This window comes from Centruroides sculpturatus, unplaced genomic scaffold (genome assembly GCF_000671375.1).
Source record: "Centruroides sculpturatus isolate CEXI.00-Female unplaced genomic scaffold, Cexi_2.0 scaffold68, whole genome shotgun sequence".
Taxonomy (NCBI): Eukaryota; Metazoa; Arthropoda; class Arachnida; order Scorpiones; family Buthidae; genus Centruroides; species Centruroides sculpturatus.
The window spans coordinates 793,986-818,504 of NW_019384331.1; the positions used below are offsets into that span (position 1 = coordinate 793,986).

The following is a 24,519-nucleotide window of genomic DNA, read 5'->3' on the forward strand; positions in this document are numbered from 1 at the left end:
AACAGACAGAAAAACTAAAATATATGAAATTCAAAATATTTTTATTTTAAATTTGTAACAAAAAATGTAACAAGTATATCCAAATATTTAGAATGTTGTTAGTCGGAAACAGTTTTCTCATAAATAATTAACTTTTTAAACAGTTAATTGTTAAAATATAAAGCTACTAAATATGAACTGAATATTCTAATTTTATTTTTAAGAGACTATATATTCACTAGTGAATATGTACAGTACCATACATACACATCATCTTTCACTTTCACTGTAACATATATAACAAGAGCACAATTTTTTTTAACAGACAATTTATTAACAGAGGTTTAACATCTTTAAAATTTTTGTGAGATTTATTGCATAAAATGGATTATATAAAAACTGTGTTCATAAATTCTAGATGATGTGCTGGAAATTAATGGTAGCCAAATGGATTCCCTCAGAAATGCATCAAAGGTGTTGGATGTTTTTACATTTTTTTTTGTTGATTTTAAATCTCTGTTTATAAATTTCAAACTATAAAAGATGCATGTTCGCAAAAACAGAGGAACAAGATTTTTGCATAACATATCACACGATCTTGGCATCGAAAATGAGTGATTTATTTTCTCTCTGAAGTAGACCTGGCATGTATTCGTTTGTTTCAAATTCTTCTAAAAAAATGTTTTCACATTTTTGAATAAAATTGCAAAAAACCCCTCATATTTTATAACCTGAATATTTATTTCATCCCATAGTTTATGAAAACTGTACTATGCAGTTTGGAAATGTTTGTAAATCATTCTGCCAATTCTAGTGTCTGCTACAAAGTCACACATGTACAGATTAACTTAGAGGACAGACTGTTACAATCACATGAAACTACTTGTCAGCTATACTATGCTAGCACTCCGCATTTACTCGTGCACTTCAGTGCAAGTGTTATGTAGTTTTAGGAAGGTGCAGGCCCCATACCCCCTAAAACTGTTTTACCGGGTTGGGGCCTGCACCTTCCTAAAACTACATAACATCAAGTACTCCATGAACAGTCAAGTGGGCTACTCAGGCCAGCCAAGTTGCATGGACTAAATAGTTAAATGCAAGTCTTAGCAACACTACACAACTCCCAACCGTGTGTGGCCTAGAAGTAGACTGATTTCGGGGCAGTCTCTATCTCACAAAGAGTAACAAATAGAAGTATGGTTCCTTTGACTTTTTTGCTCGTACAGATATGGTCTATGGCTCCGATAAGATCCCAACCATCTCATTCCAAGGTGTAATTGTATCAATTGGGTAATACTTCTCAAAGACTGTATTTAACACAAACCTTTTCTTTCTACATCATCATCTTCCTTCTAATGCAAATAAAAAATAGCAAGCTCCATACTTCAATCATGGCGGAGAAATGACGATGGTGAACACAGTACATCTTTTGTTATAAAATAAAATAATCAATATTACGCCTCAATAATAATCTTAGAAAAATTAATTTAATGTGATATTTACGTATATCTTACCAGATAAAGGCGAACGAATATCTTTTTCTCGTACGTACTTCGTAAATACAGACTGAGGCGATTCATCTGTCACCGTTCTAGCTTCCATTTTCTTTTAAAAATAATTTTTTTAAAATTTATACAGAAACTTTAATCTCAAAATAGTAACCTTTCGTTTAAAGGGCCAATAGTAAACAAATATCTAAAGCCATAATATAGGAAATTGAATCATGTTTACACAACATAAACATTCAAAATGTTACACGTGACTTCCGTTTCAGGGTTGCCAATTCATTTACGAATAGAATTTTTAAAATAAATAATCAAAATAATTATACGGGTGGATGTGCGTAGGTCATATGTAAATGCTACGTCATTTTAAGGGATCAAATAATATATAACATATTAATAATAATAAACATTTATTAAAAATTGTAATTGTTTAGTCTGTGATCGCTCGACGCCATTTTGAATTTTCCTGTATCTAATTCTGAAAGTAATTAATGTTAATGATTTATAATTTGAAGAAAATCAATTGTGACGAATTAAATATAGCGATATTCCTTTTCTTGTTTCATTTGACTTCAATGTCAGCAAGCTGTTCGGGTCACGAAAATCTCTCGTACGCTACATGTATTTCCCATAATCCTGTTTTCTTTATCTAAAAACGATAAAGAAAACAGGATTATATTGAGAAATCGTACCTTTAAACCCCTGGAAACGAAGAAAAGTTGGAATTTCCTCAGAAATCTTTTCTCCAACATGGTGACCGACAATACAATACACAATTCGGAATCATTTGTGTAGATTGCGTCACAGCTATTGCATCGCCAATCGCGTGTATTGTTAGTTCGAGCTGTATTATTAAAGATTCCCGTAATCTGATATTTCCTAAATTTAGATCTCAATCACAGAACCTGTTTATATTATTTAGTATATTCTTTAGAATCAAAACTTTGTATTTGCTACGGTAAGAGGCTTTAATTATTTGTATCATTTCTCCTTTCAATCCGCAATGTAGTCGAGTAGATTTTTGAATCAGCACCGAGCATGCGCACAGAGTAGAACTAGTACATTGACNTAGGGGGTTGGGGCCTGCACCTTCCTAAAACTACATAATATCAAGTACTCCACAAACAGTCAAGTGGCTACTGAAGCCAGCCAAGTTGCATGGGCTAAATAGTTAAATGCAAGTCTTAGCAGCACTACACAACTCCCAATCGCATGTGACCTGGAAGTAGACTGATTTCGGGCACTTTATCTCACAAAGGGTAACACATAGAAGTATGGTTCCTTTAACTTTTTTGCTCGTACAGATATGGTCTATGACTCCGATAAGATCCCAACCATCTCATTCCAAGATGTAATTGTATCAATTGGGTAATACTTCTCAAAGACTGTATTTAACACAAACCTTTTCATTTTACATCATCATCTGAGTTATACTTTGTATCATTTCTCCTTTCAATCCGCAATGTAGTCGAGTAGATTTTTGAATCAGCACCGAGCATGCGCACAGAGTAGAACTAGTACATTGACCGATTCCTTTCACTCGTTCGACTTTACGAACGCATCTTTTGTTCGATTGACGATGTCGCCATCTAGTAGTCTACATTAAAACTTTTTTCATTTAAAAAAAAATATTTCAAGAGGAAATTTTTACATGTATTTTAGAGAAATTTACTATTTAAAACAACTATTATGAATTGGTAAAATATTTCCATATAAAACTATTGGTTGTTTATATATTTATACTTAGGAATTATTTATATGAAAATTATAGATACTTATTTTTCTAGAAAGTAATGTCTGTGCAGTTATAAATTATTTAATAATTTTTAATGATTTTAACTAGAGACAGAAAGAAAGAAAATTTACTTCCTTTAATGCTAAATCTAATTTAAAATTAATGAAAAAAACTTTATACAGAAAAACTTAAATTTTATTTAATTTGGTACACTTTTATTCTTGAAATTACAATTTATTATTTAAAATGCAACAATTTATTTAGAAAATGAGCTTCAACTCTGATTAAATGATTAAGAAAGAATATATGAAGTATTGGAGTTTTAAAAAGAATGTGTTAAGAAGTGTTAAATTTGTTGGACCAGTTTAAAGTACTGGTTATAATTAAAAAGATGGAGAGGAGTTTGGATCTTGTAACTCAATCTCCGCAGCATGACATAGGCGACTGCTGTTTCTCGTGACAATAAAGGTTTGTGGATAATGTTTAAAATTCTAATTTCTATCCCCCATTGTAATTTGACAGGCATGGATCTCGGCAATTTGATTAACTAAAAATTCCATTCAAATTAACAAATTTAACATACCATTTAAGACCGAGCGGCATTCTCTACATCTGCAGAGAATGGTTAGAAATAATTCTTTATTTACATGACGACGATGACAATTCTAAAAATTACAGGAATGGATTTATAAAATGTAATTTATTCAAAAAAAGAAGTGATGAAATAACAGTTTAAAATTTATTTTTTTTTTATATAATTCCTTAAACAGTATTTTACAATAATCTCATTTTTTCATATATTTAAATATATGATCTAACTTCGTTAATTTAATTCAATTAAAAGAAAGAGAAAATAAAGAATATAACTGCCATTGGATATATTTTATATTTTGGATCATTCTTCCTTAAACATATTTATTCTAACAATACAAAGATAATTATTCCTAAACATAACATATTATTTATAATACATTTTTTAAATTCATTTAACAGTAACGTAGACCGAAAAATAAATTAAAACCAACATTTAAATTCTACTGTACAGAAAACTCCGTGTACAAAATTGATTTTTCATTATGGGCCAAACAGTTCCTGAATAAGAGTGGAAAAAAAAAATGAAAAATGTGTTTGAGATGGATAAGATACCTTTGTAGCACCTCTTTCCGCTTGCGTAACGCCAACCCATCAACTCTCCTCTATCATTACACTGTTTACTTTGTCCAGCATATTTTTTGCATATTCCGTTCTTTCTTACGACGAATGGTGCATTATTTAAAATAAATTAATGGTAAAAATTGTTAAAAAGAATAATCTAAAAAAAAAAAAAAAAAAAATAATAATAAACACAATTTAATAATGCATTACTTTAAAAACACCTCCAATGTTCCTTTATATACTAGGGAGAATATATGATGCATAGTTTATTTTTTTAAATGTATTCATGGATTTATAAATAATTGGACAGTTTACGGGTTTGAAATGAGTATCGATACAATTATTCCACAATTAATGATGTAATCTTGTCCGCCATAATTTATATATTCCCTTGGATACAGCGGAACATTGGATGCCGAAGCACAGGCACTGATCATGCTACCTCAAAGAACACATTTAACGATTATTAAATTTCATCTAAGTTTTTAAACAATCTCTCGTATCTATACAAAAAAAGTCGGAGGAAATAATTCCTCTAAAAACTAAATCGCTAAAGACCGTAATGGCCCACTTAGATGATAAATTTGTATTATACAATTATAGTTTTAATCTACAAACAACAAAATGCTTGAATTTGTAACATATGATGGAATATATATATATACTTTTTTTCTGAAAGGATGGCATCATCATCTGGAAAAGTCACCAGAAGGATAAAATGAAAGGCCTCGTGTATAATACAGATATATTATCTTTTATATCCATCAATGTATAACTTCAAACATTTTCCAGCTTCTTTCTCCAGTTTTGCATTCACCTATCGCATCACACGTGATGTTTTCTTTTGCAGTCCAACCTTTTAGATTTTTTCACTGGATGTGTACATAATTTACAGTGTGGATCTCTAAGAATTTACACTAGTAGGAAAAAATAAATAAAAGAAAGGAAGAAAAGGAAAGAAGGAAATAACATATAATTTGACATAAAAAACAATAATAATAATAATAAAAGTCACATGGGAATAAGCCGACACAACAGAACAGAATATTTGCCGTGAAGAAGAAACAGAAGTGCCATAAACACAAGTAACGTGATCAGAATTTGAAGCTAATTAATGAAACATCTCTCCATCACTGTAGTAATCACATCAGACGTTTTCAATCTGTAGAAGCAACTGAAAATAGAAGTCAAAACAAAACTACAAATCAGTCAGATACACAAAACAAAATATCAGTGCCCAGCCAAGGAACAGGGAAATAAAAATTCATGCACAAGGAGGAGGCTAAAAAAAACTTAAGCAGAGTTGACTTGGCAGGAAAGTACATCATTATTAAACAATAAGAAACCAGTGCCAGAAGCTAATTTAGTCGGATTTTGGGACTTTAATTAGAGGAAATTATAAACTGGGCACTTTTATAAAACATATAAACATAATATATGAAAACAAAAATAAAATAAAACAAGATATTTATTAGGCACTCCAATTTAAAAAAAAAAAAATAATATAATAATAATAATATAGTAATAATAGTAAATAAACTAAAAGAAATTATGTATCACAGATTTACTTCTAAAACAACTAAAAATATTTTGTTAGTGGAGATAATAAAAGAGCCAGCTTTCTATTTTATGTTACAGCTAAAAACTTTTTTTATACATGTCAAATATTATGCATTTACAAATTATGGCCAGGTAAAGAAATTTTTATATACCTGGATACGAGGAACATTTTCATCATGCACCAATGGATAGAGTGATATTAAGCAGCTGTGAAAAAAAATGATATATAATCATGCATTCAACAAAGTTTAATGTTTGCATGTGCATATATATACATATAAATCCTAATTTTTGAATTGCTGAATTTAATAACTAGAGCAAAAATTAAAAAAGCAGATACTCAAATTATTTGTTAATCTAATCTAATGTACTTACTAAAGTGTGCAAAATAAAAACAAAATTGATTTTTTTAAATTTAAATAGTGCAAATCATGCATTAAAACACTGCATAATCACAATTTATGTAACGAAATAGTCTGTATTTTCAAAATAATAGAGCATTTTACTTAAAAAATATTTAAATCATAATAAAAAAATGAATTTAAAGTATATTTAAACATTTAGAATCTTAAAAAAATGTGATCGTTATATATTGGTTATGCAGTGTAACAAACACCATTCCATATCAAATGATTAATTAATGTCATGCTACTTAAAATGCCAAATTACACTAGGAAACATGTTAAATATTATTTATTCAACTTTGATAATAATGCTGTCCTTTATTTTTATATATATATATTTATTTATTTATGTATGTATGTATAATAACAGGATATCTGTTATCTTTGATTGGCTGCCCAGGTGACCATGCAGATATGAAATCACACACCAAGAAGAAAAATTAAATATGGTGATGCTTCAAATAATTAAAGGAAAAACTCTTTCTTTGAGGTTTTTCTGTTACAGTGACACAAAAGGAGAAAGATTAAAATGAATGACAGGAAAGCAGGCGATAAGGTTACGAGAGGTTAAAATTTACACAAATCAATTAACGGGCATACATTAAAGCATTCGGACATTCACAATTCCAGTTAAATTTTAAAGATTCTAATAAGAAATGGGTTTTTGCATCAAGTATTGTCAGAATACATCCAGAATTATATCATTAATTAATAGATCAGGAGGTATATAATCTTGTAGGCAGGATGGAATCTTGTCCTAGAAACTTTCAAAGGAGGTGAGCAATGTCAATATTACAACAGTCAGGTTATTTAAATTTTTTTTTAGTCAAGTCAAACCAAATATGCAACTCAAACAATTTTATCTTGATTGTGAGATTACAAAAAGCATTCATTGTGCAATATTTTGGGCCATAAATGCATGTTATACTACAGTTCTGAATTATTTAATTAAATATGTTTATATATAAAGTTTAGTTACAATTCTCATACTGAATCATATGAAAAAAATAAATAAATGCTCTTGCATGAAAGATGTAAAATATATGGAGGAAAATACATAAAAAATCTGTCTTAAGTACAGTTTTTTTTTTGACAAAAAAAATTTACATGCTGAAAGTTAATTCAAAAAATATAAATATATTAAAAAATCAATATTTGAACATAAAATTTTTTAGTGAAAAATTAAAATTCAAAAACATTTAAAATTGACAAGAAAAAAAAAGATGTTTAAATGAAACTTTTTAAGACAAATATTTAATTAATACATGACAGAGTGAAGGTTAAAAATTAAGGAGCAAAAAATGCAAGTTACAATAAATATATGGCCCAAGAACAGAACATTCTTTAGTTCTTTTTCTTATAAAATGCACAGATTCTCTCACACTTCATCCAAGATGCATATCAATATACTATCTACAACCTGAGGATTGACTTTGGACAGCTATGGGAATTGACTATCACAGGCAGTTTTAAATTGGGGAATACATTATGATAGCAGCATAAATTGCCCATGTAGCTACAATCCAGTGTAGTTCACTGAAAGGACCGCTACCATCAATAAACTTGCGTGCAGCAAATTTCATCGTTTCATCTAATATGACAACAGGTAGAGATATCTTTAAAACAGCAATCCATTCTTCGGCAGATAATGGACACACGGAAAACACAGTCTGGAGGGAAAAAGAAGAAAATTCATTATTATAAATATAAATTTTAAAATTTCTTGTAAAAATATTTTGATTAGTTATAAATAGTTTCATGATAATTTCCAATAAAAATTTTATTTAAAATTTTAGTAGTTTGCATTTCATTTTCAAATGAAAGAAAAGAAAAAGAAAGAAATAAATAAATAAAAGAATTTCAATAATGTTACTTACAGCTAAAATATCCACATAAAGAATGATGAAATGTAATGTCATTGACAATGCAATAGCAGATACTAGCCAACAATTGGTCCAAGGTGGCATTAATATTAAGGATTGATTTTCAGACAAACTAAAAAAAAAAAGAAAATACAATAATTTATTTTGTCATAAAATATACACTTTGAATAATTTTCAATTTAATTTAAATTACCTGTTTAATGCATTTAACATTTCAATTGTTACTAAAACTGATAATGCCATTGTCATTGGGTGAGGATCATTGAAAATACTGCAATCGACACCCTGGAATTTTTCTGGTGAGGTATGGCAAGCTAAATGATGAGTGAGTTGATAATAACTAAAATGAGGTCCATTTGGTGCTATCATAAACCACCATGCTGCAGCACCAACTGTTGCAGCACCCACATAACCTAGAAATATATGTTTTTTGAGTTTATAGATAGTCACTAACTCCAGAATTATATATACAACTATTTAAATTTTATAGCACTTAAAACATTTACCAGTCTATGCTTTTAAAGACAACAACTATAATTTTACAAAAAGTAGTAGTAAATGTTATACAGTGAGTGATCAGTTAATGAACATAATCTGTTCCAAGACTTTGTTCACTATCCGAATTGTTTGTTAACTGATCACCACTGTATTGTTGCACTGATCATAATTTTCAATAAAATAATCTCTCAGAAAATCAAAATACAAAATGATTTTTTTGACATATTATAAAAACTTATTGAGTTTTATTGTTATGTTGTTATATTTATACTATTATTTGTAATCTTAATCAATTTTTAAGCACTTATTGAAATTGTCTTGTATATGAATATTATTACTTTCTGGAGAAAAAAAATTACAGAAACTTAAAATTACTTTAACAAATAATAAGTTTACTTCTAATTTAACATTTTAGAAAATTAAATAATTATTACATAATATTACACTACTGTTTTGCTTTAAATATCAATATGTAATTTTATTTTGTTACTATTACATTAGCCCCTCATTATATTGCACCTCTTTATATATCAGATTCATATATATATAGTGCTTTTTTGTTCCCCCAAATTTTAAAAGCACTTGAGTCAATAAATTTTAAAATATCAATTGCCATTGAATTTCTCCTTGCAACAAAATACAGTTTTTTATTCCTACTATTGTTTTTGAAACTCCTATTACAGGTGAAACAATAAATTTGTAAAGATCTAAATAAGCAAAAGAAGTGGACAGATCAATTATCATTTATGTTACCTTTTGATATTAAAAGTTGTNGAAAAATAAAAGGCTGAAATTACAAGGAAGAGTTTCAAAGTTCAGAGGAATACTATCTGATCAGTATTATACCGGGTTGAGAATCAATGTCGACATCTCTTGTGCTCCGAAAAGTTTCAAATTGTTGCCTGAAGACAAGGGAAGACCAATCGATATTCATTATTTTATGTTGCTTCTTGTGTTTGTTCTGTGAAGTGCTCATCATCCAAACATAAAAATCTTTCGTGAAAGTGTTCATTAGCCGATTTATTTGTAGTCCGAACTGTTTGTTAACTGATCACCACTGTATTGTTGCACTGATCATAATTTTCAATAAAATAATCTCTCAGAAAATCAAAATACAAAATGATTTTTTTGACATATTATAAAAACTTATTGAGTTTTATTGTTATGTTGTTATATTTATACTATTATTTGTAATCTTAATCAATTTTTAAGCACTTATTGAAATTGTCTTGTATATGAATATTATTACTTTCTGGAGAAAAAAAATTACAGAAACTTAAAATTACTTTAACAAATAATAAGTTTACTTCTAATTTAACATTTTAGAAAATTAAATAATTATTACATAATATTACACTACTGTTTTGCTTTAAATATCAATATGTAATTTTATTTTGTTACTATTACATTAGCCCCTCATTATATTGCACCTCTTTATATATCAGAATCATATATATATAGTGCTTTTTTGTTCCCCCAAATTTTAAAAGCACTTGAGTCAATAAATTTTAAAATATCAATTGCCATTGAATTTCTCCTTGCAACGAAATACAGTTTTTTATTCCTACTATTGTTTTTGAAACTCCTATTACAGGTGAAACAATAAATTTGTAAAGATCTAAATAAGCAAAAGAAGTGGACAGATCAATTATCATTTATGTTACCTTTTGATATTAAAAGTTGTGTATTTATTGATTTTAACTACTGTATCTTCATTTACAAGTTTGTGAATTTGAAATTTCACATCTTTATGTGAATTGATGGTATTGTGTCAGTTCACAAAAGAAGTGAAGTTTTGAATTCACAGAGAAATGTGTAAGGAAAAGATTTCTTCATTTCTGAACAGAAATTTCTAAAATTTTTATATAGTAGTAACTTTATTTTGCTTTATAGAGAATTTTTACTCTAATTTTATAAGTTTTGATGTTCTATTGTACATTCAATATTTATTTTTTAAATTTTCAATTACTGTATTTATAATCATTGAAAAATATACATAACATAAATTTTTAATAAGCCACTTATTATGAAATAAAGTACTGTATAATAAAATCTATATTTTGTTTTTATATTAACAGTCATCATCATCAGCTTATTCTACCATTTCAGATCATGGTCTACCCTCCCTTTCATAATCGTCTGCCATTTGTGCTCATGTTTGCCTATCGTTTGCATCTCTCCACCCAGTATTGTATTTAAATGTCATTGTTAAAGAAATAATAATGCTAAATGGGCATTCATGGTATCAATGTTTATGTAAACATCAATTAATATGATATAACCACCAAATAAAATTCAGTATTGCAAAACTAAGCTTATTTTATATCAGAAACACTTGTTGATGAAAGACTATAGGATAGAAATTCCACAGCATGCATAATCTGCTTAATTATAAGCCCAGAATTTTTAGTACTCGTTTATAACACGCTGCTGGATATATTGCACTTTTTCTTTGTCTCCCAACAAGTGCAACATAACAAGGGACTACCATATTTAAAAATTTGTTTACCTCCAATAGCGAGGTAACGGAAAAATAGCCATCCTGAAATCAACGATTCATCTGCTTTTCTTGGAGGACGCTCCATAATGTCCAAATCAGGAGGATTGAATCCTAAGGCTGTTGCTGGCAATCCATCAGTAACCAAGTTTACCCATAATAATTGCACTGGAATTAGAGCTTCTGGGAGACCTAAAGCTGCTGTCAAGAAGATGCTGAAATTGATTTAGGAAAATAATAATCAAATTTTACTTCTTTTATCAACTTTAATTTTTCATTTTTATTAAGGAATAATAATAATAATAACTCACAAAACATAACAATAATAATAATAATAATAATAAATGTTATAGATATTACTTAAGTTTGTGCATAAGTTGATTAATAAATATACAAATATTTTTACAAATTTTTAAATCTCAAAATAATAAAACAAAATATACAGTTGAGTCTGTTTAATAGACAATGGATATAGGAGAACTATTCTAAGGAAGATTTATAAGGATCGATCTTTAATCTTATCATAAATCATCTCCTAGGGCACATGGTGACAGAGTCCTCTATACTATAATATTTGTTGAGATTTGATAACCTTCCATTAGTCAGTTTTCTAATAAATGAACAATCGAAAGATATCATTCAGAATCATAATGAACACACATTGCTTTATTGGATACACAATACGCAATTATATTTTATGATATCTTTTTAATATGTATGTGAACAAACAGCACAGATCATAAATATGTTGTCATCTCAAAGGAATGAGGCAAGAAGTGATTAGCAACTATATTTCGAAGATTACGCGACCTAAATACAAAAATCGAGACCTATAACAAGACGTGTTTGTTGCAGACATTAAAAATTTCTAGTTCCAAGAAGATTGTACCATGTAAACTTTCTAAAATGGTGTGTGTCTCTGTATGGTCTGTTAGTATTATTGTCACTTAAACTAACACAAAAGAAAGTAAAAAAAATTCTACAAGAGGCACAGATCAGATGCCTAAGCTGACCAACTCAACTCTATTGAGAACTGCCGATATATTATGGACACAAAAAATGCAGAGAAGAAATAAACAGTAACTGCAGAAATTGTATTGGAAGAGTTTGAAACCATGTACTTGACTTAAATTACTTACAGAAATTTGTCTGATCTATGCCAAAACACTGTAAACCTGTTAAGGATCACAATCATCCTAGAGTTTTTAGATACCACTCAACATTTATATTATGTTTATATTATGTCTTTCAAGCCTATTTCAATGAATCATAATATGTAATAAATTGTATCTTTTTGGCTTATTCTTACTTCTTTTCGGAACTATATATTACAAATCACAACCATAGCTTAAATATGCTACTTTGTATATCTGTCAAACAGTTTTTGTTATATACTATAGGTAATCCAATTTCCATGAGTACTATTGTATTCTGAAAAAAATTAACCACAGATTTTTCCATTAAGAAAAAATGTTCTTCTATTACACAAATTTCATTACATTTATTTTAATAATAATTAAAACATCCATCAAATTAGCCTTTGCAAATTCTAAATTGATTAACACAATTCAATATTAATTTAAGCAAAAAAAAAAAAACTGACAAAGTTACATTTTATTCTTTTCTTTAGAATTTTTTAAAAAAAATAACTAATTAATTATAAAAATACATTCCTTTATTTCCTAAACTACTTTCTCAATATACCTAAATCTCATTCAGTGTGTATAACTCACCCATTAGTTGTGTAGATTTTATATCAACTCTATTAAAGAATCACTTATTTATGCAATTATAAGAACAAACATTTTCATAAGAAACATGCTTAATACATTAAATCAATTTTAAATTAAAACAAATAAAATAACTTTACCTAACCACTTCGCCAATATTCGATGAGATCAAATAACGAATAAATTGTTTCATATTATTATAAATAGCCCTGCCTTCTTCAACAGCTGCAACGATGGAAGAGAAATTGTCATCTGCTAATACCATTTCAGCTGCTGATTTTGCAACAGCAGTTCCTGATCCCATTGCTATACCAATTTCGGCTTTTTTTAAAGCAGGTGCATCATTTACACCATCACCTGTCTAAAATGAAAAGACAAACATTACTATTTTATCATTGTTAATCCAGGAAATAAATTGCAATAAATAAAAAGACTGAAAATTTTGAAATAATTAAGAATATGTAGATGCGATGTCAATTTTACCATAGCAGATATTTCTCCGTCAGCTTGTAAATATTCGACAATCTTACTCTTATGAGCAGGTTCCACACGAGAAAATAATCGTGCCCTTTGACAAGCAAGTCGCTGCTCACTTGAAGTTAAATCATCAAATTCACGTCCAGAAAATGAGAGACCTTTATTCAAGAAATAATTTAAAAATTAAAGTAATAACTAATAGATATGGTGTCCACATAAACATCTGTCCAGGAGCAAGAGAGATCTTTCCAGCATTGCACGAGTGTATCCATATGGTGCTGCTTGTTCCAGTGCTAAAATAACCAAAAGAAATCAATTTATGATGATTTAGCACAATATACAAATTATCTCCAGTTGAAAAGGACAAAGATAATATGTTCAAATAACTGCCTTCAGTGGCAATACAAATACATAGCTAATCAAGCATGGTGTATGGATAGCATGTAGCAATTGTGGTGTCAATGTTCACAAGCCTCTCATAGTCATCTCTCCAGTTCATCAACAAGAAATGGCACTACAGGGTACACATCATATACCAATGATTTTAGGTAACTCCACAAAAAAAAGTATGGAGGGGTAAAGTCTGGAAATGTGAACCTTTTTCTCTCATCCAGAAGTTGCCAAAGTGCTCTAAAAGCCACTGACATAAGTATGTTTGTGAATAAGCTAATATGCCATTACACTAGTGCCAAATTTGTAGTAGTTGGGCAAAAGGAAAATCATCAAGCCCTTTCTCTGCTATCCTGTTTATGATATTTAGATATCAGTCACTATTCGGAATAATATCAATGAATACAGGACCAAGAGGCTGCTCACCCCAAATTCCACATGTTTAGGATAAAATGCACTTGGTGTCACATGCATTCTGGAGCATTCTCTGTATTAATTGATCATCATGGTATTTTTTTAATTCATTTAATCTTTTGCCACTAGATAGATATTTAAGAATCAGTTATTTTAGCACTAGAACAAGCATGCAAAGTATGCATACACCCATGTAATGCTGGAAAAGATCTATTTTGCCCAGGACAATTTTTAAATGAACACACTGTATGTATAATTATATTAATAAAAGTTATACAGTAGAGTGTTGTTTATCCAAATCAATTGGGGACTGGGGTTGTTTGGAAAATTGATATTTCGGATAACCAATTATGTACGAAAAAATATATTAATCTATCGCATGTTGAAATTTTTCTCCGTCATGTGTTGCTTCGCGTTGAATTTTCGTCGATGTTAAGCCTAACGAAGACTATTGTATCGTTAAAAATTATTTTTTTATTTTGTACAAACAAAATAAATATATTGAAAAATATAAAAACAATAAAAAAATTATACTTCAGAAGTTAATTCAGTATCAAAAATGTAAAATATTTGAGGAGCCCAAGACATAGCCAAAGATTGCAGCACCACAGCACTGGCGAAAATTTAAATTTGCTGACTGGAATTCTTTCGGATAATTGACTTTCAGATAAACAATGCTCTATTGTATATGTAATTTTGATGATAATCTATATTGCTAATTTTTCTTTAATATTTTCAAAATTGGTGTTTGAAGGTTTGTTTGTTTCATTAAAAATCTGAATCTCCCATAAATCTTTTTTTTTTTCAAAACTTGCATAATTTCTTTTAATACTAAGAAATAAAGAAAATGAAATAAAAGTAAAAAAAAAAAAAAAAAAAACATCAAAAAAAAAAAAAACATCAAAAATTATATATATAGTTAAATTAACCTATAGGTATAGTCATGGCAACCAAAAGAGAATTACAGAATTTAATGATGATTTAATATAGTTAAAACTTGATATAAATTTCATTAGATCATAAAAACAATTTTCAGAAAAAAATTCCAAAAAAGAAAATTTTAAAAAGAGATTATAATAGAATTAAGATATTACTTCAAAGATTGAACTGAATTATTATTATTATTATCATTATTTGAAATTTACCTGTAGTATCTTCATTTTCCCCAAAAATACCAATTCTGCGGCAGATAGCTTCTGCAGTAGCCTGTAAAGTATTACAATTATTAAATTTTACTTTACATATTAAACTTTATTTATATTAGTGATGCCACAAATAGTGATTTTGCTAAATATGGAAATACTCGGCTACACTCTCGGCTGAAGCGCCGAATGTTCAGCAAAATATGTGTACATTTCACAGGTGACAGGTTACGACCTATCTCATTGCAGTGGGTGCGGTAGCGATACCGTGGGCACATTTGTTTTATTTACGAGTAGATCATGTCACGACGTGTATTATTTGTTCATTGTTACATCAAATTGTGTTACTAATAGTCCTTATTACTAAAAAAAAATATCACTGTTTGTATCACTTTATATAAAAACTGTTCACCTAGATCAGATGGCAGACCTTTACAAGTGGTGGTCAGCAAACACAACAGTATCCAAGCCTGACAGAGTTTGCTATGATTTATCTATCATCTCCCGTCAGTAGTGTATATAGTGAGAGGCTATTTTTAGAAGCAGGTATAGTTTATGAGGAAAAGCGCAATTATTTGCTATCAACAAATGCTGAAAAAATTGTTTTCATTCATCACAACTTACCATTGATAGATTTTAAGTATTAAATGTAATAATTTGTGATTAAAATAAATATGTTTTTGAGTAATATGTGAGTTTTTTTTCATGATTTGGTATTCGGCATGCAGCCAAATAGTATGCAACATTCGGCCAAATACCAAATATTAAAAAAAGTAGCCGAACAGGCCGAATACCAAATAGTAGCCGAATATTCGTTGCATCTCTAATCTATATCACTTAAATCAATGTTTATCATTAATGCACATTTAATTGTAATTTAAGATTGATAATATCTGGTAATTAAATCTTCAGAATAAACAGGAAAAATTACTGAGTTAAATATTTTTTTAAAAATTTAGAAGAATAGTATATTTAAATGTAAAAAAAAAAAATTTACTAATCATTAGTAAAATTTTTTAAACATTAAAAATATTTGGAGCTGGACATGTATCTCATTCAGTGAAATATATCTTTAAATATATCGTAATAACCAAGGTATTGAATATTTAATTATAAAAATTTAATATCAAAAGAATATATATTAATTAATATAGTTTCTTTAGTAAATAAAGTAAAACCATGTTTAAGATATTTATATTAAACATAAAATAATTTCTTGATACATTATATATCTCACAAACCTTATTGTCTCCGGTTATGACTATTACTCGAATACCAGCTGCTTTACAACATTTTAAGGAATCGCAAACTTCTTTTCTTGGAGGATCTAACATTCCAACAACACCAATAAATGTCATGCCCACCTATAAATTACATATTAGTATCAATTAATAAACAAATCCAAGGGCAAACTATTTAGATCAGATTTAACATATTTATTGGAAAAATTGTTCAAATTAATATAAATAACTGCTGGCCAGATGGCAACATAGTTTTATGATGATTGGATTACAGTTCTGATAGTTTGGGTCCTGTCTGTTTGCAGATGATTAATTCAAAACAATAATTTTTATGATGATTATCTCTCCACTTGCAGCAAAAATAATTCACAAATTTGATATATCATCATCATTATAAAATAAACATTAAAAAATATTTCATTTGGTATTCTTGAAAATAAAATAAAAATTCACATTTTTTCACATTAACTAACCTCTAGTTTTAACTTCTGTGTAAATCAAAAATTTAAATTAAAATATTAAGATAATTATATTAAATTATTTGAATAATTATAAATTTTTTTAAAAATTTATTTTTGCAATAAAAAAACCCACAAATTATGATAACATCTTCCCCAAAGATTAAATAGCATGTACACAAATTTTGGTGTCAATCAGCTTATTGGTTGGAGCTACAGAGCCTATTGAATAGGTCAACTGTAATTATGATCATCCTATATATAAACTACTTGAAGTATGACAGTTTAAGCAGCTTTCATCTCATTTATTTCAATTTATCACAATTAAACTTAACACAAGACACTATATATTTACAGTAATAAATTTGTCTTTCGATCAACTTCATGTTCTAATATTCAATATGTCAATGATTAATCTATTAATTTATTAAAATTATTGAATTCAATTAAAATTTGGAATCTAAAGAATGTATTTGCAAATATTATCATCAGATAGATAACTTAAATAAATACAAAAATTTTATATTATATTAATAATTAACATATAGCTATGAATTTAGTTCTTTTCATAAACCATACTTCATATGATGAAAATTTGGATGATTCTGTAAGATCCATATCATCTACTTTTGGTGGAGTGTCCATTGTAGCCAAAGCCAAACATCTTAGTGTGTCACGTCCTGTTCCATACTGTTTTGTAAGTTCCAAAATACGACTTTTTAATGAAGATGTCATGGGAACTTTGTTTGTTCCAATTCTCACATGTGAACACCGATCAAGAACTCCTTCAGGGGCACCCTATTCAATAGCAATAAAAATAAAAAGTAAATATCTGACATTAATAATTGTTTACTTATTTTAAAATATAAAAATTTACCTTGCAGAACATTTTTGGTCCAGCTCCTAACCTAGAAACTTTAGTAGGAATGCAGTACACACTCATAGATTTTCTATCACGAGAAAATTCCAAAGTAAATTCTTTTTTCCACATTGACTGAATACTATGATTTACAACAACTGCAGATTCCCTCCTTGAAAGTCCTGTTTTATCAACTCCCCAAGGATTCATTTTCTCTGCAAGAACTACTAAAGCAGTTTCTGTTGCCTCTCCAACTTTTTCAAATATTTGTTTATACTGAAACAATAAAAAAGTAACATATTTATTGGATTAAAAACAAAGGTGCAAATATTGCTTTAAACATTAAATATAATAACAACATAATGTAATTAATTAATCCTTTTAAACCAAAAATAAAACTACTTAACTGTTTACCATTACAATATCAATATTCATCTTCTCAGAATTTATTTTTTATCATAAAAACAACTGAAGACAGGAGTGAATGAAGATGTTACATTACACAATCAAAGTTTTTAGTGACTCAATGTTCAATTTTTTATTACGTAATTACAGTGCCTCGTAATTACGGTGCCTCGTATAACATATGCCTCGAATAACAGACGCTGCGAATAACGGACTTTGTTTGGCTGTTATGTGACTTGAGCAACGGACTGGTTGCAGACAACAGACTTTCCGTTCGGCAGTTACGCGAGATGACCAATGGACTTTCTATGAACAAGTGCAAATGATGTTTCCACTGTTTTGCCGTTGCCAATGACAATATGTTATTTTTATAATATATTAGTATTATTAGAATATATTATCAGTATATCTGAAGTACAGAGTGTTGGGATTAGGCTTGCTCCCTTGTTTATTAGGTACATGAACACAGTGCAGGGTATTTACATTTATTCAAGTGTTGTGCAAATCATGGCTTCTAAAAAAATAGAAAAGTGATTTCAATTGAAACAATGCAAGAAATCATCAGAAGGAGTGAAAGTTGACAAAAACTTCCTTGTCGAATGGGGAGAGGTTCAGGAGTTTACCAACATTCATTATCCAAACAGAGCTGAGTCCAACAGGATCAATGATCTCTACATTGACACTCTTGCCCATCATTTCCAACAGGTGTTGAAGAAGAGAGAGAAACAGACCACCTTGGACATGTTTTTCAAGAAGCCAGCAGGAAAAAACAAAGGATGGAACAAGAGGAGTTGACCCCGCAAGCTCCGGTAGCCTCTCCTGAATCTGATTAAAAAACAATAAAAAAAAGACCCGCTGCAATGTGTAAAAAGTCTGTACCTGTATGACTTGTGTGAAGAAAGTGTTCTTCCACCTCCTCCTCACAACATCTGACTACTGGATATAATTGGTGACTGCTCCATTTTCATTTTTTTATGGTACAGTACGGTTATTTTATGCTGCGGAACGAATTATATGTTTTAACATGTATTTCTATGAAAAAATGCGTTTCGTATAACGGACTATTCACTTAACGGACGTGCACCTGGAACGAATTAAGTACGTTATACAAGGCACCACTGTATTTTGATGTACATATATATAACTATGAAATAGTGTCTTATAGACAATATTACAGTGTTGTTTAACTTCTGGGATATTTCACAATGAATGTGAAAGATGATACATAGAGAATATCTTTACCTTAATGGACAGTCAGGTATTGAATGATTGACACCTTCATCCACTCTTGTCTTCAATTAAATCAATATTTATCTATGATTTGTTTATGATTTCAATTGTAAATGGAAAAATTTTGACATTATCTCTCAATAATTTTTAAAAATAATTTATTTGTATAAAATTTTTAAAAACTAAAATTTAATTACTCAATGCATAACAAATGTATCTTTAATAATAAACCAGTTTAATAAACAATATTATATATATACAAAAAAGAACAGCATCCTCTGGCATTCTGCACCAGCAATAATGCCTGAGGATGCTGTTTTCCACATTTGCATTTTATTGTGGAGGCAGAGCTTCAAAAGAAAAGTTGTCTCTGTGTTTGTGAATTTTTGTGGACTGTCACCGGTGTGTTAAAATGACAAATAAGAAATGGAAGCAAAGTATTTCTTTGTACATACTTAATATTTATTAAAGGTAAATACCATTGGTCATATTTTAACTTTTTACATAAACCAGTTTATCATTAATGCTGTTAAATTGGATTATTATCGTACAATAAGCATGTCTGTTCTTCATAGTGAATTCAATTTTATTTTCATTTACTTTTTCAATTTCTAACTGCATCTAATACTAAGAATATTCAGATGTTTTATAACTGTCATTTTACAATACAAATAAGTCTCTAAAGTCATGTTATAAATATTGCTCTATAAAAATATAAACGTTGTAATAAATTACATTTTTCAAGAGATCAAACAAACAATTCACAAGAAATAATAATAAAAATTCTTAATTTTATTATGAATTTTAATATGAAATAAGTTTATTAACTTACCTCATTAAAATCAATACTGGAATCGTTACACATAACACAGATTGTTCCCAATTCGTAGAGAGTTTCGTAATCTGAACATCGCACTTTTTGTCCATTTAAATATCTAACAGATTAATAATTAAAGCAGAAAAAAATTAGTTTGGTAAATGTCAAAATTAAATAAATGTAAATCAAAATAATTAAATAATTTTATTTTAAAAAATCTAAAAATCACTACTACTCTGATAATATTTTTGATATTCAAACAGCAATAATATACTAGAATTCTTAAAAAGTGATTTATTTGTTCATTTATAATATAGTGCAACACATGGTAAAAAGTAAATTCTGTAAATTGTTAGACATACACTGATAATAAGTATTGAAGATCATACAATTATGAATTATAATAAATAGATGAACAAATAAATAAATATAAATTTTACTGTACATTTTTGTTTTTGACATTCAATGTATAAATATGATATTATTACATTATTAATAAATCTAAATGCAATGATAAATATCATATTTTGAACATTAAATGCCAAAAACAAAAATATACAGTAAAATTTATTTTTATTTTATTTGTTCATCTATTTATTATTATATACATTATTATTATATTAATAATATTTTGTCATTTAATTTAACTTAATTAAGTATATTTAAACATGAATTTTTGGATGTCATTTATATTAGATGTAAATTTACTTGGTTTTTATTNATCATCCAATACTAATCACACTTCACAAATATATTCTTATGCTATTCTACAAGTCTTATAAAATGATAAACTTTACTCACATATCTCCTATTGGTTCATATGTAGAACCTGTAACTTCAAACTCATGAAAAGCTATTTCATTGCCTTCTGCTTTATTGAGAATAAAGAACTAAAAATTTGGGGAGGAAAAAATATATATATAAAACACTCTTTTGTCAGTAAATATATGTTAAATTTAAGATAATAAAAATTACAAAATATTCTGTTAATTTTTAATCTCAATTAAACTGTGCCAGAGTATTTTGATATCACAATTAAATTTCCATTTAGCACTGCTATTTCTCTCTCTGTCTCTCTCTCTCTCTGAAGCTGACACTAATTCAAGTGCTAATCTGTCTGAAGCACTTCAAACAATAAGAATGATGATTTTATGATGTCATTTGCAATGTAAAATTGTACATTTATTTATATACACTAAAAGATTCTCTAGTTAATATTAATGGGGAAGGACCATTCATAAATATTCATTGATGCATTATGAGTGAGTGTTATATAAAAGTTTGACTACATAATCAAGCAAACTAAATATGCTATCAAGTGTTTATAAAAAGCATAATTAATTTAAACAAATAAAATATAGTAAACAATATAAAAATCATGTTAAGTGTTTTAAGAAAGACAGCATGTACATATATATGCATGCCATAATTTCCATCTTTATACATAAAATTCCATAGAATTTCCTCAAATAATAGAAGTCATAAAAACCATAGGAATATCTAAAATGAAAATCATGAAGTGTGAGCACACAGCAAAACTTGACACCCTGAAGAAATGATTAAAAACTTTTAAATTTTTAAGTTTTTTTTAGGTCTCTTCTAGATCTAGAACACTTCATTAATTCTGATTAGAAAAATTTCAATGTTTAATAATTTCAAGTGTGTGTATAACAGATCTATTTCCCAGAAATAAGTAATTTGTGTAATAGGACATATGCATGAAATTCTAATGTTTGCTAGATATAATAATAAAGTAATTCTAATAAATCCTCAAGCCTACTTCATAATAAGATTTTCTATGCAATTAAAATAAGACCCCTTTCAAAAGTTTTCTATCCCAAAACCAAAAATATTTAATATAATTTTTAAACAATAATAATTTTCCATGGTCTACTATTTAACCTTTACAAGTTTTTTATCACCACCAGATAAATGGTTTAAGGTAATTAAAAAAACATTCATCAATTTGACTAGCAATTTTATGGTGTATTTTACAATTTCACTTAAAATTCTGATATTTTTGCATGCAGATTGGATATATTGGAATAAAATTATTCCAACCTAATTATTCCAAAGGAGTATAAAATATCAGTAAATGATAGTAACTTAGTTTAAATCGTTATGGTTTGCTATGGTTAATCAAATATTAATGAACAAGATGATCACAAAATTGTTCATTTTGTTCATGTAAGATAAGTAGTATTTATTTATGAAGATGGCTAAATCAAATGCAAATTAAAATGCATCTCATCAAATTCAAGCATGTTTGTAAACAGAAAAGCAGCTTTATTTGTCTATGTCTCAACATATCCAAACTGGAGTTAAATTCATTTTTATTGTTTAATTAAGACATTTCAAAATATATTATTTTCACTGTGTAAATTCATAATTTTAAATGTGCATGACAGTAAAATCAATAAGATTTAAGTCATGGATCTTATAGTTCATTCTGAATATAAATTAAATTGAATAATTGCTATGATGTAGTTTTCGGATATATTGTAGCTCAAAATATATGTAATTATTTCATTTTCAATTAAAAATGAATATCTATGGATTTTAATAATTCAGATGATAATTTTTTACTTCCAGATTTCTCAATTTTTACATTACACTAAAATATATATATATATATATATAATATGTTTTAGTTTTACTTACCCTGCTTACAGACATCTGATTAGTTGTTAATGTTCCTGTTTTATCAGAACAAATAACTGAGGTACATCCTAATGTCTCTACAGAAGGAAGAGATCTTACTATTGCATTTTTTTTGGCCATTCGTCTTGTCCCTGATTAAAAGAGTAAAGTATATTAAATTATTAATATTTCAAAATTCAACCAATTAATAAAATTTCAAAGTCATTTACCAAGAGCAAGACAAGTAGTAATAACTGCAGGTAAACCCTCTGGAATAGCAGCAACAGCTAATGCTACTGCAATCTTGAAATAATATATGGCACCCTTGATTAAATAAAAATAATTACATAAAATACATTTTATCAAATAAAAGAAAAATTACTACTTTCTAAAGGAAATATTCCTATTAATAATTTTATCAAAGTCTTAATCTTTATTTCTAATTAATATGTTAAATCATGCTTTTAAAGTATGCAAGTTCATTGAATTTAATAACATTCCTATTAAATAAAATTAAAATATCTTTAACCTAAAATTTTTTTTGAAATTTGTAATTTCCAAGCAGAAATAATAACAATTAAAATCTATCCATAAAAATGTTACCATTTAGAGGTAAAGAATGACTGTAATGAGCCCAAGAATTTAAATGGAATATGAAGTTAAATATTAATTTTACATTAGTATAAATATTAATGAAAATGTTAACTTCACAAGTGAACTGGAAATATTTTATATTAATAATTTTACAAAATTCATACTGTAATATAAATTTTAAAATTAGATAAACAGATATCAAATATAAAAAAATTCAATATCATCATTATTATTATACAAAAAAAAGCACAAAGCAAATATGAAAAACCAATCATTAGCAGATATTCTACTAAACTGATAATGTTGATCTATCAATGCTATTCCATCAATAAATAAAATTTTTTTGTATGCTCTCATAATCAAATATCCTTTTTTTAACATAAATTATTTTTTGCAAATAATCTACCATGTTCTATAAGTCAACATATTACATGTTGACTTATAGAACAATCTGTAATATGGAGAAAATGAAAAATGTAAGGTGGTAAAATGGAGGGTATTTTTTCACAATTATATACAGTAGAGTGTCATTTATCCGAATCAATTAGGGACTGGTGTTGTTTGGATAACTTATTTTTCAGATAACCAATTACATACAAAAAAATATATTAACCTATTCCGTGTTGAAATTTTTCTCCGTTGTGTGTCGCTTCACGTTGAATTTTCGTCGAAGCCTAATGTGAATTTCTTAAAATAATTGTGGCTATTGTATCGTTAAAAATTATTTCTTTATTTTGTACAAACAAAATAAATATATTGAAAAATATAAAAACAAAAAAAAATTATACTTTGGAAGTTAATCTAGTATCAAAAACGTTCGATTCAGCATGACACAGTCTGACTGGAACGCTTTCGGTTAACTGACATTTCGGATAAACGATGCTCTACTGTAGTTGTGATGCTGAC

The 24,519-nt window shown here is 27.9% G+C and overlaps 2 protein-coding genes across 5 annotated transcripts in view; both read right to left on the minus strand.

The window, feature by feature from the left end:
• The window catches only part of LOC111630087 (transmembrane protein 17B-like), a 17,631-nt gene extending 15,732 nt beyond the window's left edge, over window positions 1–1,899 (minus strand). The window contains exon 1 of the mRNA XM_023374111.1: window positions 1,494–1,899. Coding sequence (XP_023229879.1) covers window positions 1,494–1,581 — 88 coding nt within the window. The 5' untranslated portion in view covers window positions 1,582–1,899. The remainder of the gene's footprint in view (window positions 1–1,493) is intronic.
• A 2,201-nt stretch (window positions 1,900–4,100) lies between these two features.
• LOC111630062 (calcium-transporting ATPase sarcoplasmic/endoplasmic reticulum type-like) overlaps window positions 4,101–24,519 on the minus strand; it is a 45,992-nt gene continuing 25,573 nt past the window's right edge. The window contains exons 10-25 of one of the 4 annotated variants that reach the window (XM_023374104.1): window positions 23,250–23,343; window positions 23,041–23,171; window positions 21,181–21,269; window positions 20,395–20,497; window positions 17,946–18,203; window positions 17,648–17,866; window positions 16,611–16,733; window positions 15,373–15,433; window positions 13,430–13,581; window positions 13,087–13,307; window positions 11,229–11,431; window positions 8,415–8,634; window positions 8,216–8,333; window positions 7,891–8,008; window positions 6,087–6,141; window positions 4,101–5,548 (exon numbers count right to left, since the gene is read on the minus strand). In XM_023374104.1, coding sequence (XP_023229872.1) covers window positions 6,134–6,141; window positions 7,891–8,008; window positions 8,216–8,333; window positions 8,415–8,634; window positions 11,229–11,431; window positions 13,087–13,307; window positions 13,430–13,581; window positions 15,373–15,433; window positions 16,611–16,733; window positions 17,648–17,866; window positions 17,946–18,203; window positions 20,395–20,497; window positions 21,181–21,269; window positions 23,041–23,171; window positions 23,250–23,343 — 2,118 coding nt within the window. In that variant the 3' untranslated portion in view covers window positions 4,101–5,548; window positions 6,087–6,133. Of the gene's footprint in view, window positions 6,142–7,536; window positions 8,009–8,215; window positions 8,334–8,414; window positions 8,635–11,228; window positions 11,432–13,086; window positions 13,308–13,429; window positions 13,582–15,372; window positions 15,434–16,610; window positions 16,734–17,647; window positions 17,867–17,945; window positions 18,204–20,394; window positions 20,498–21,180; window positions 21,270–23,040; window positions 23,172–23,249; window positions 23,344–24,519 lie in introns of those variants that run through there. The other 3 variants (XM_023374088.1, XM_023374096.1, XM_023374083.1) reach the window with 3 other exon arrangements.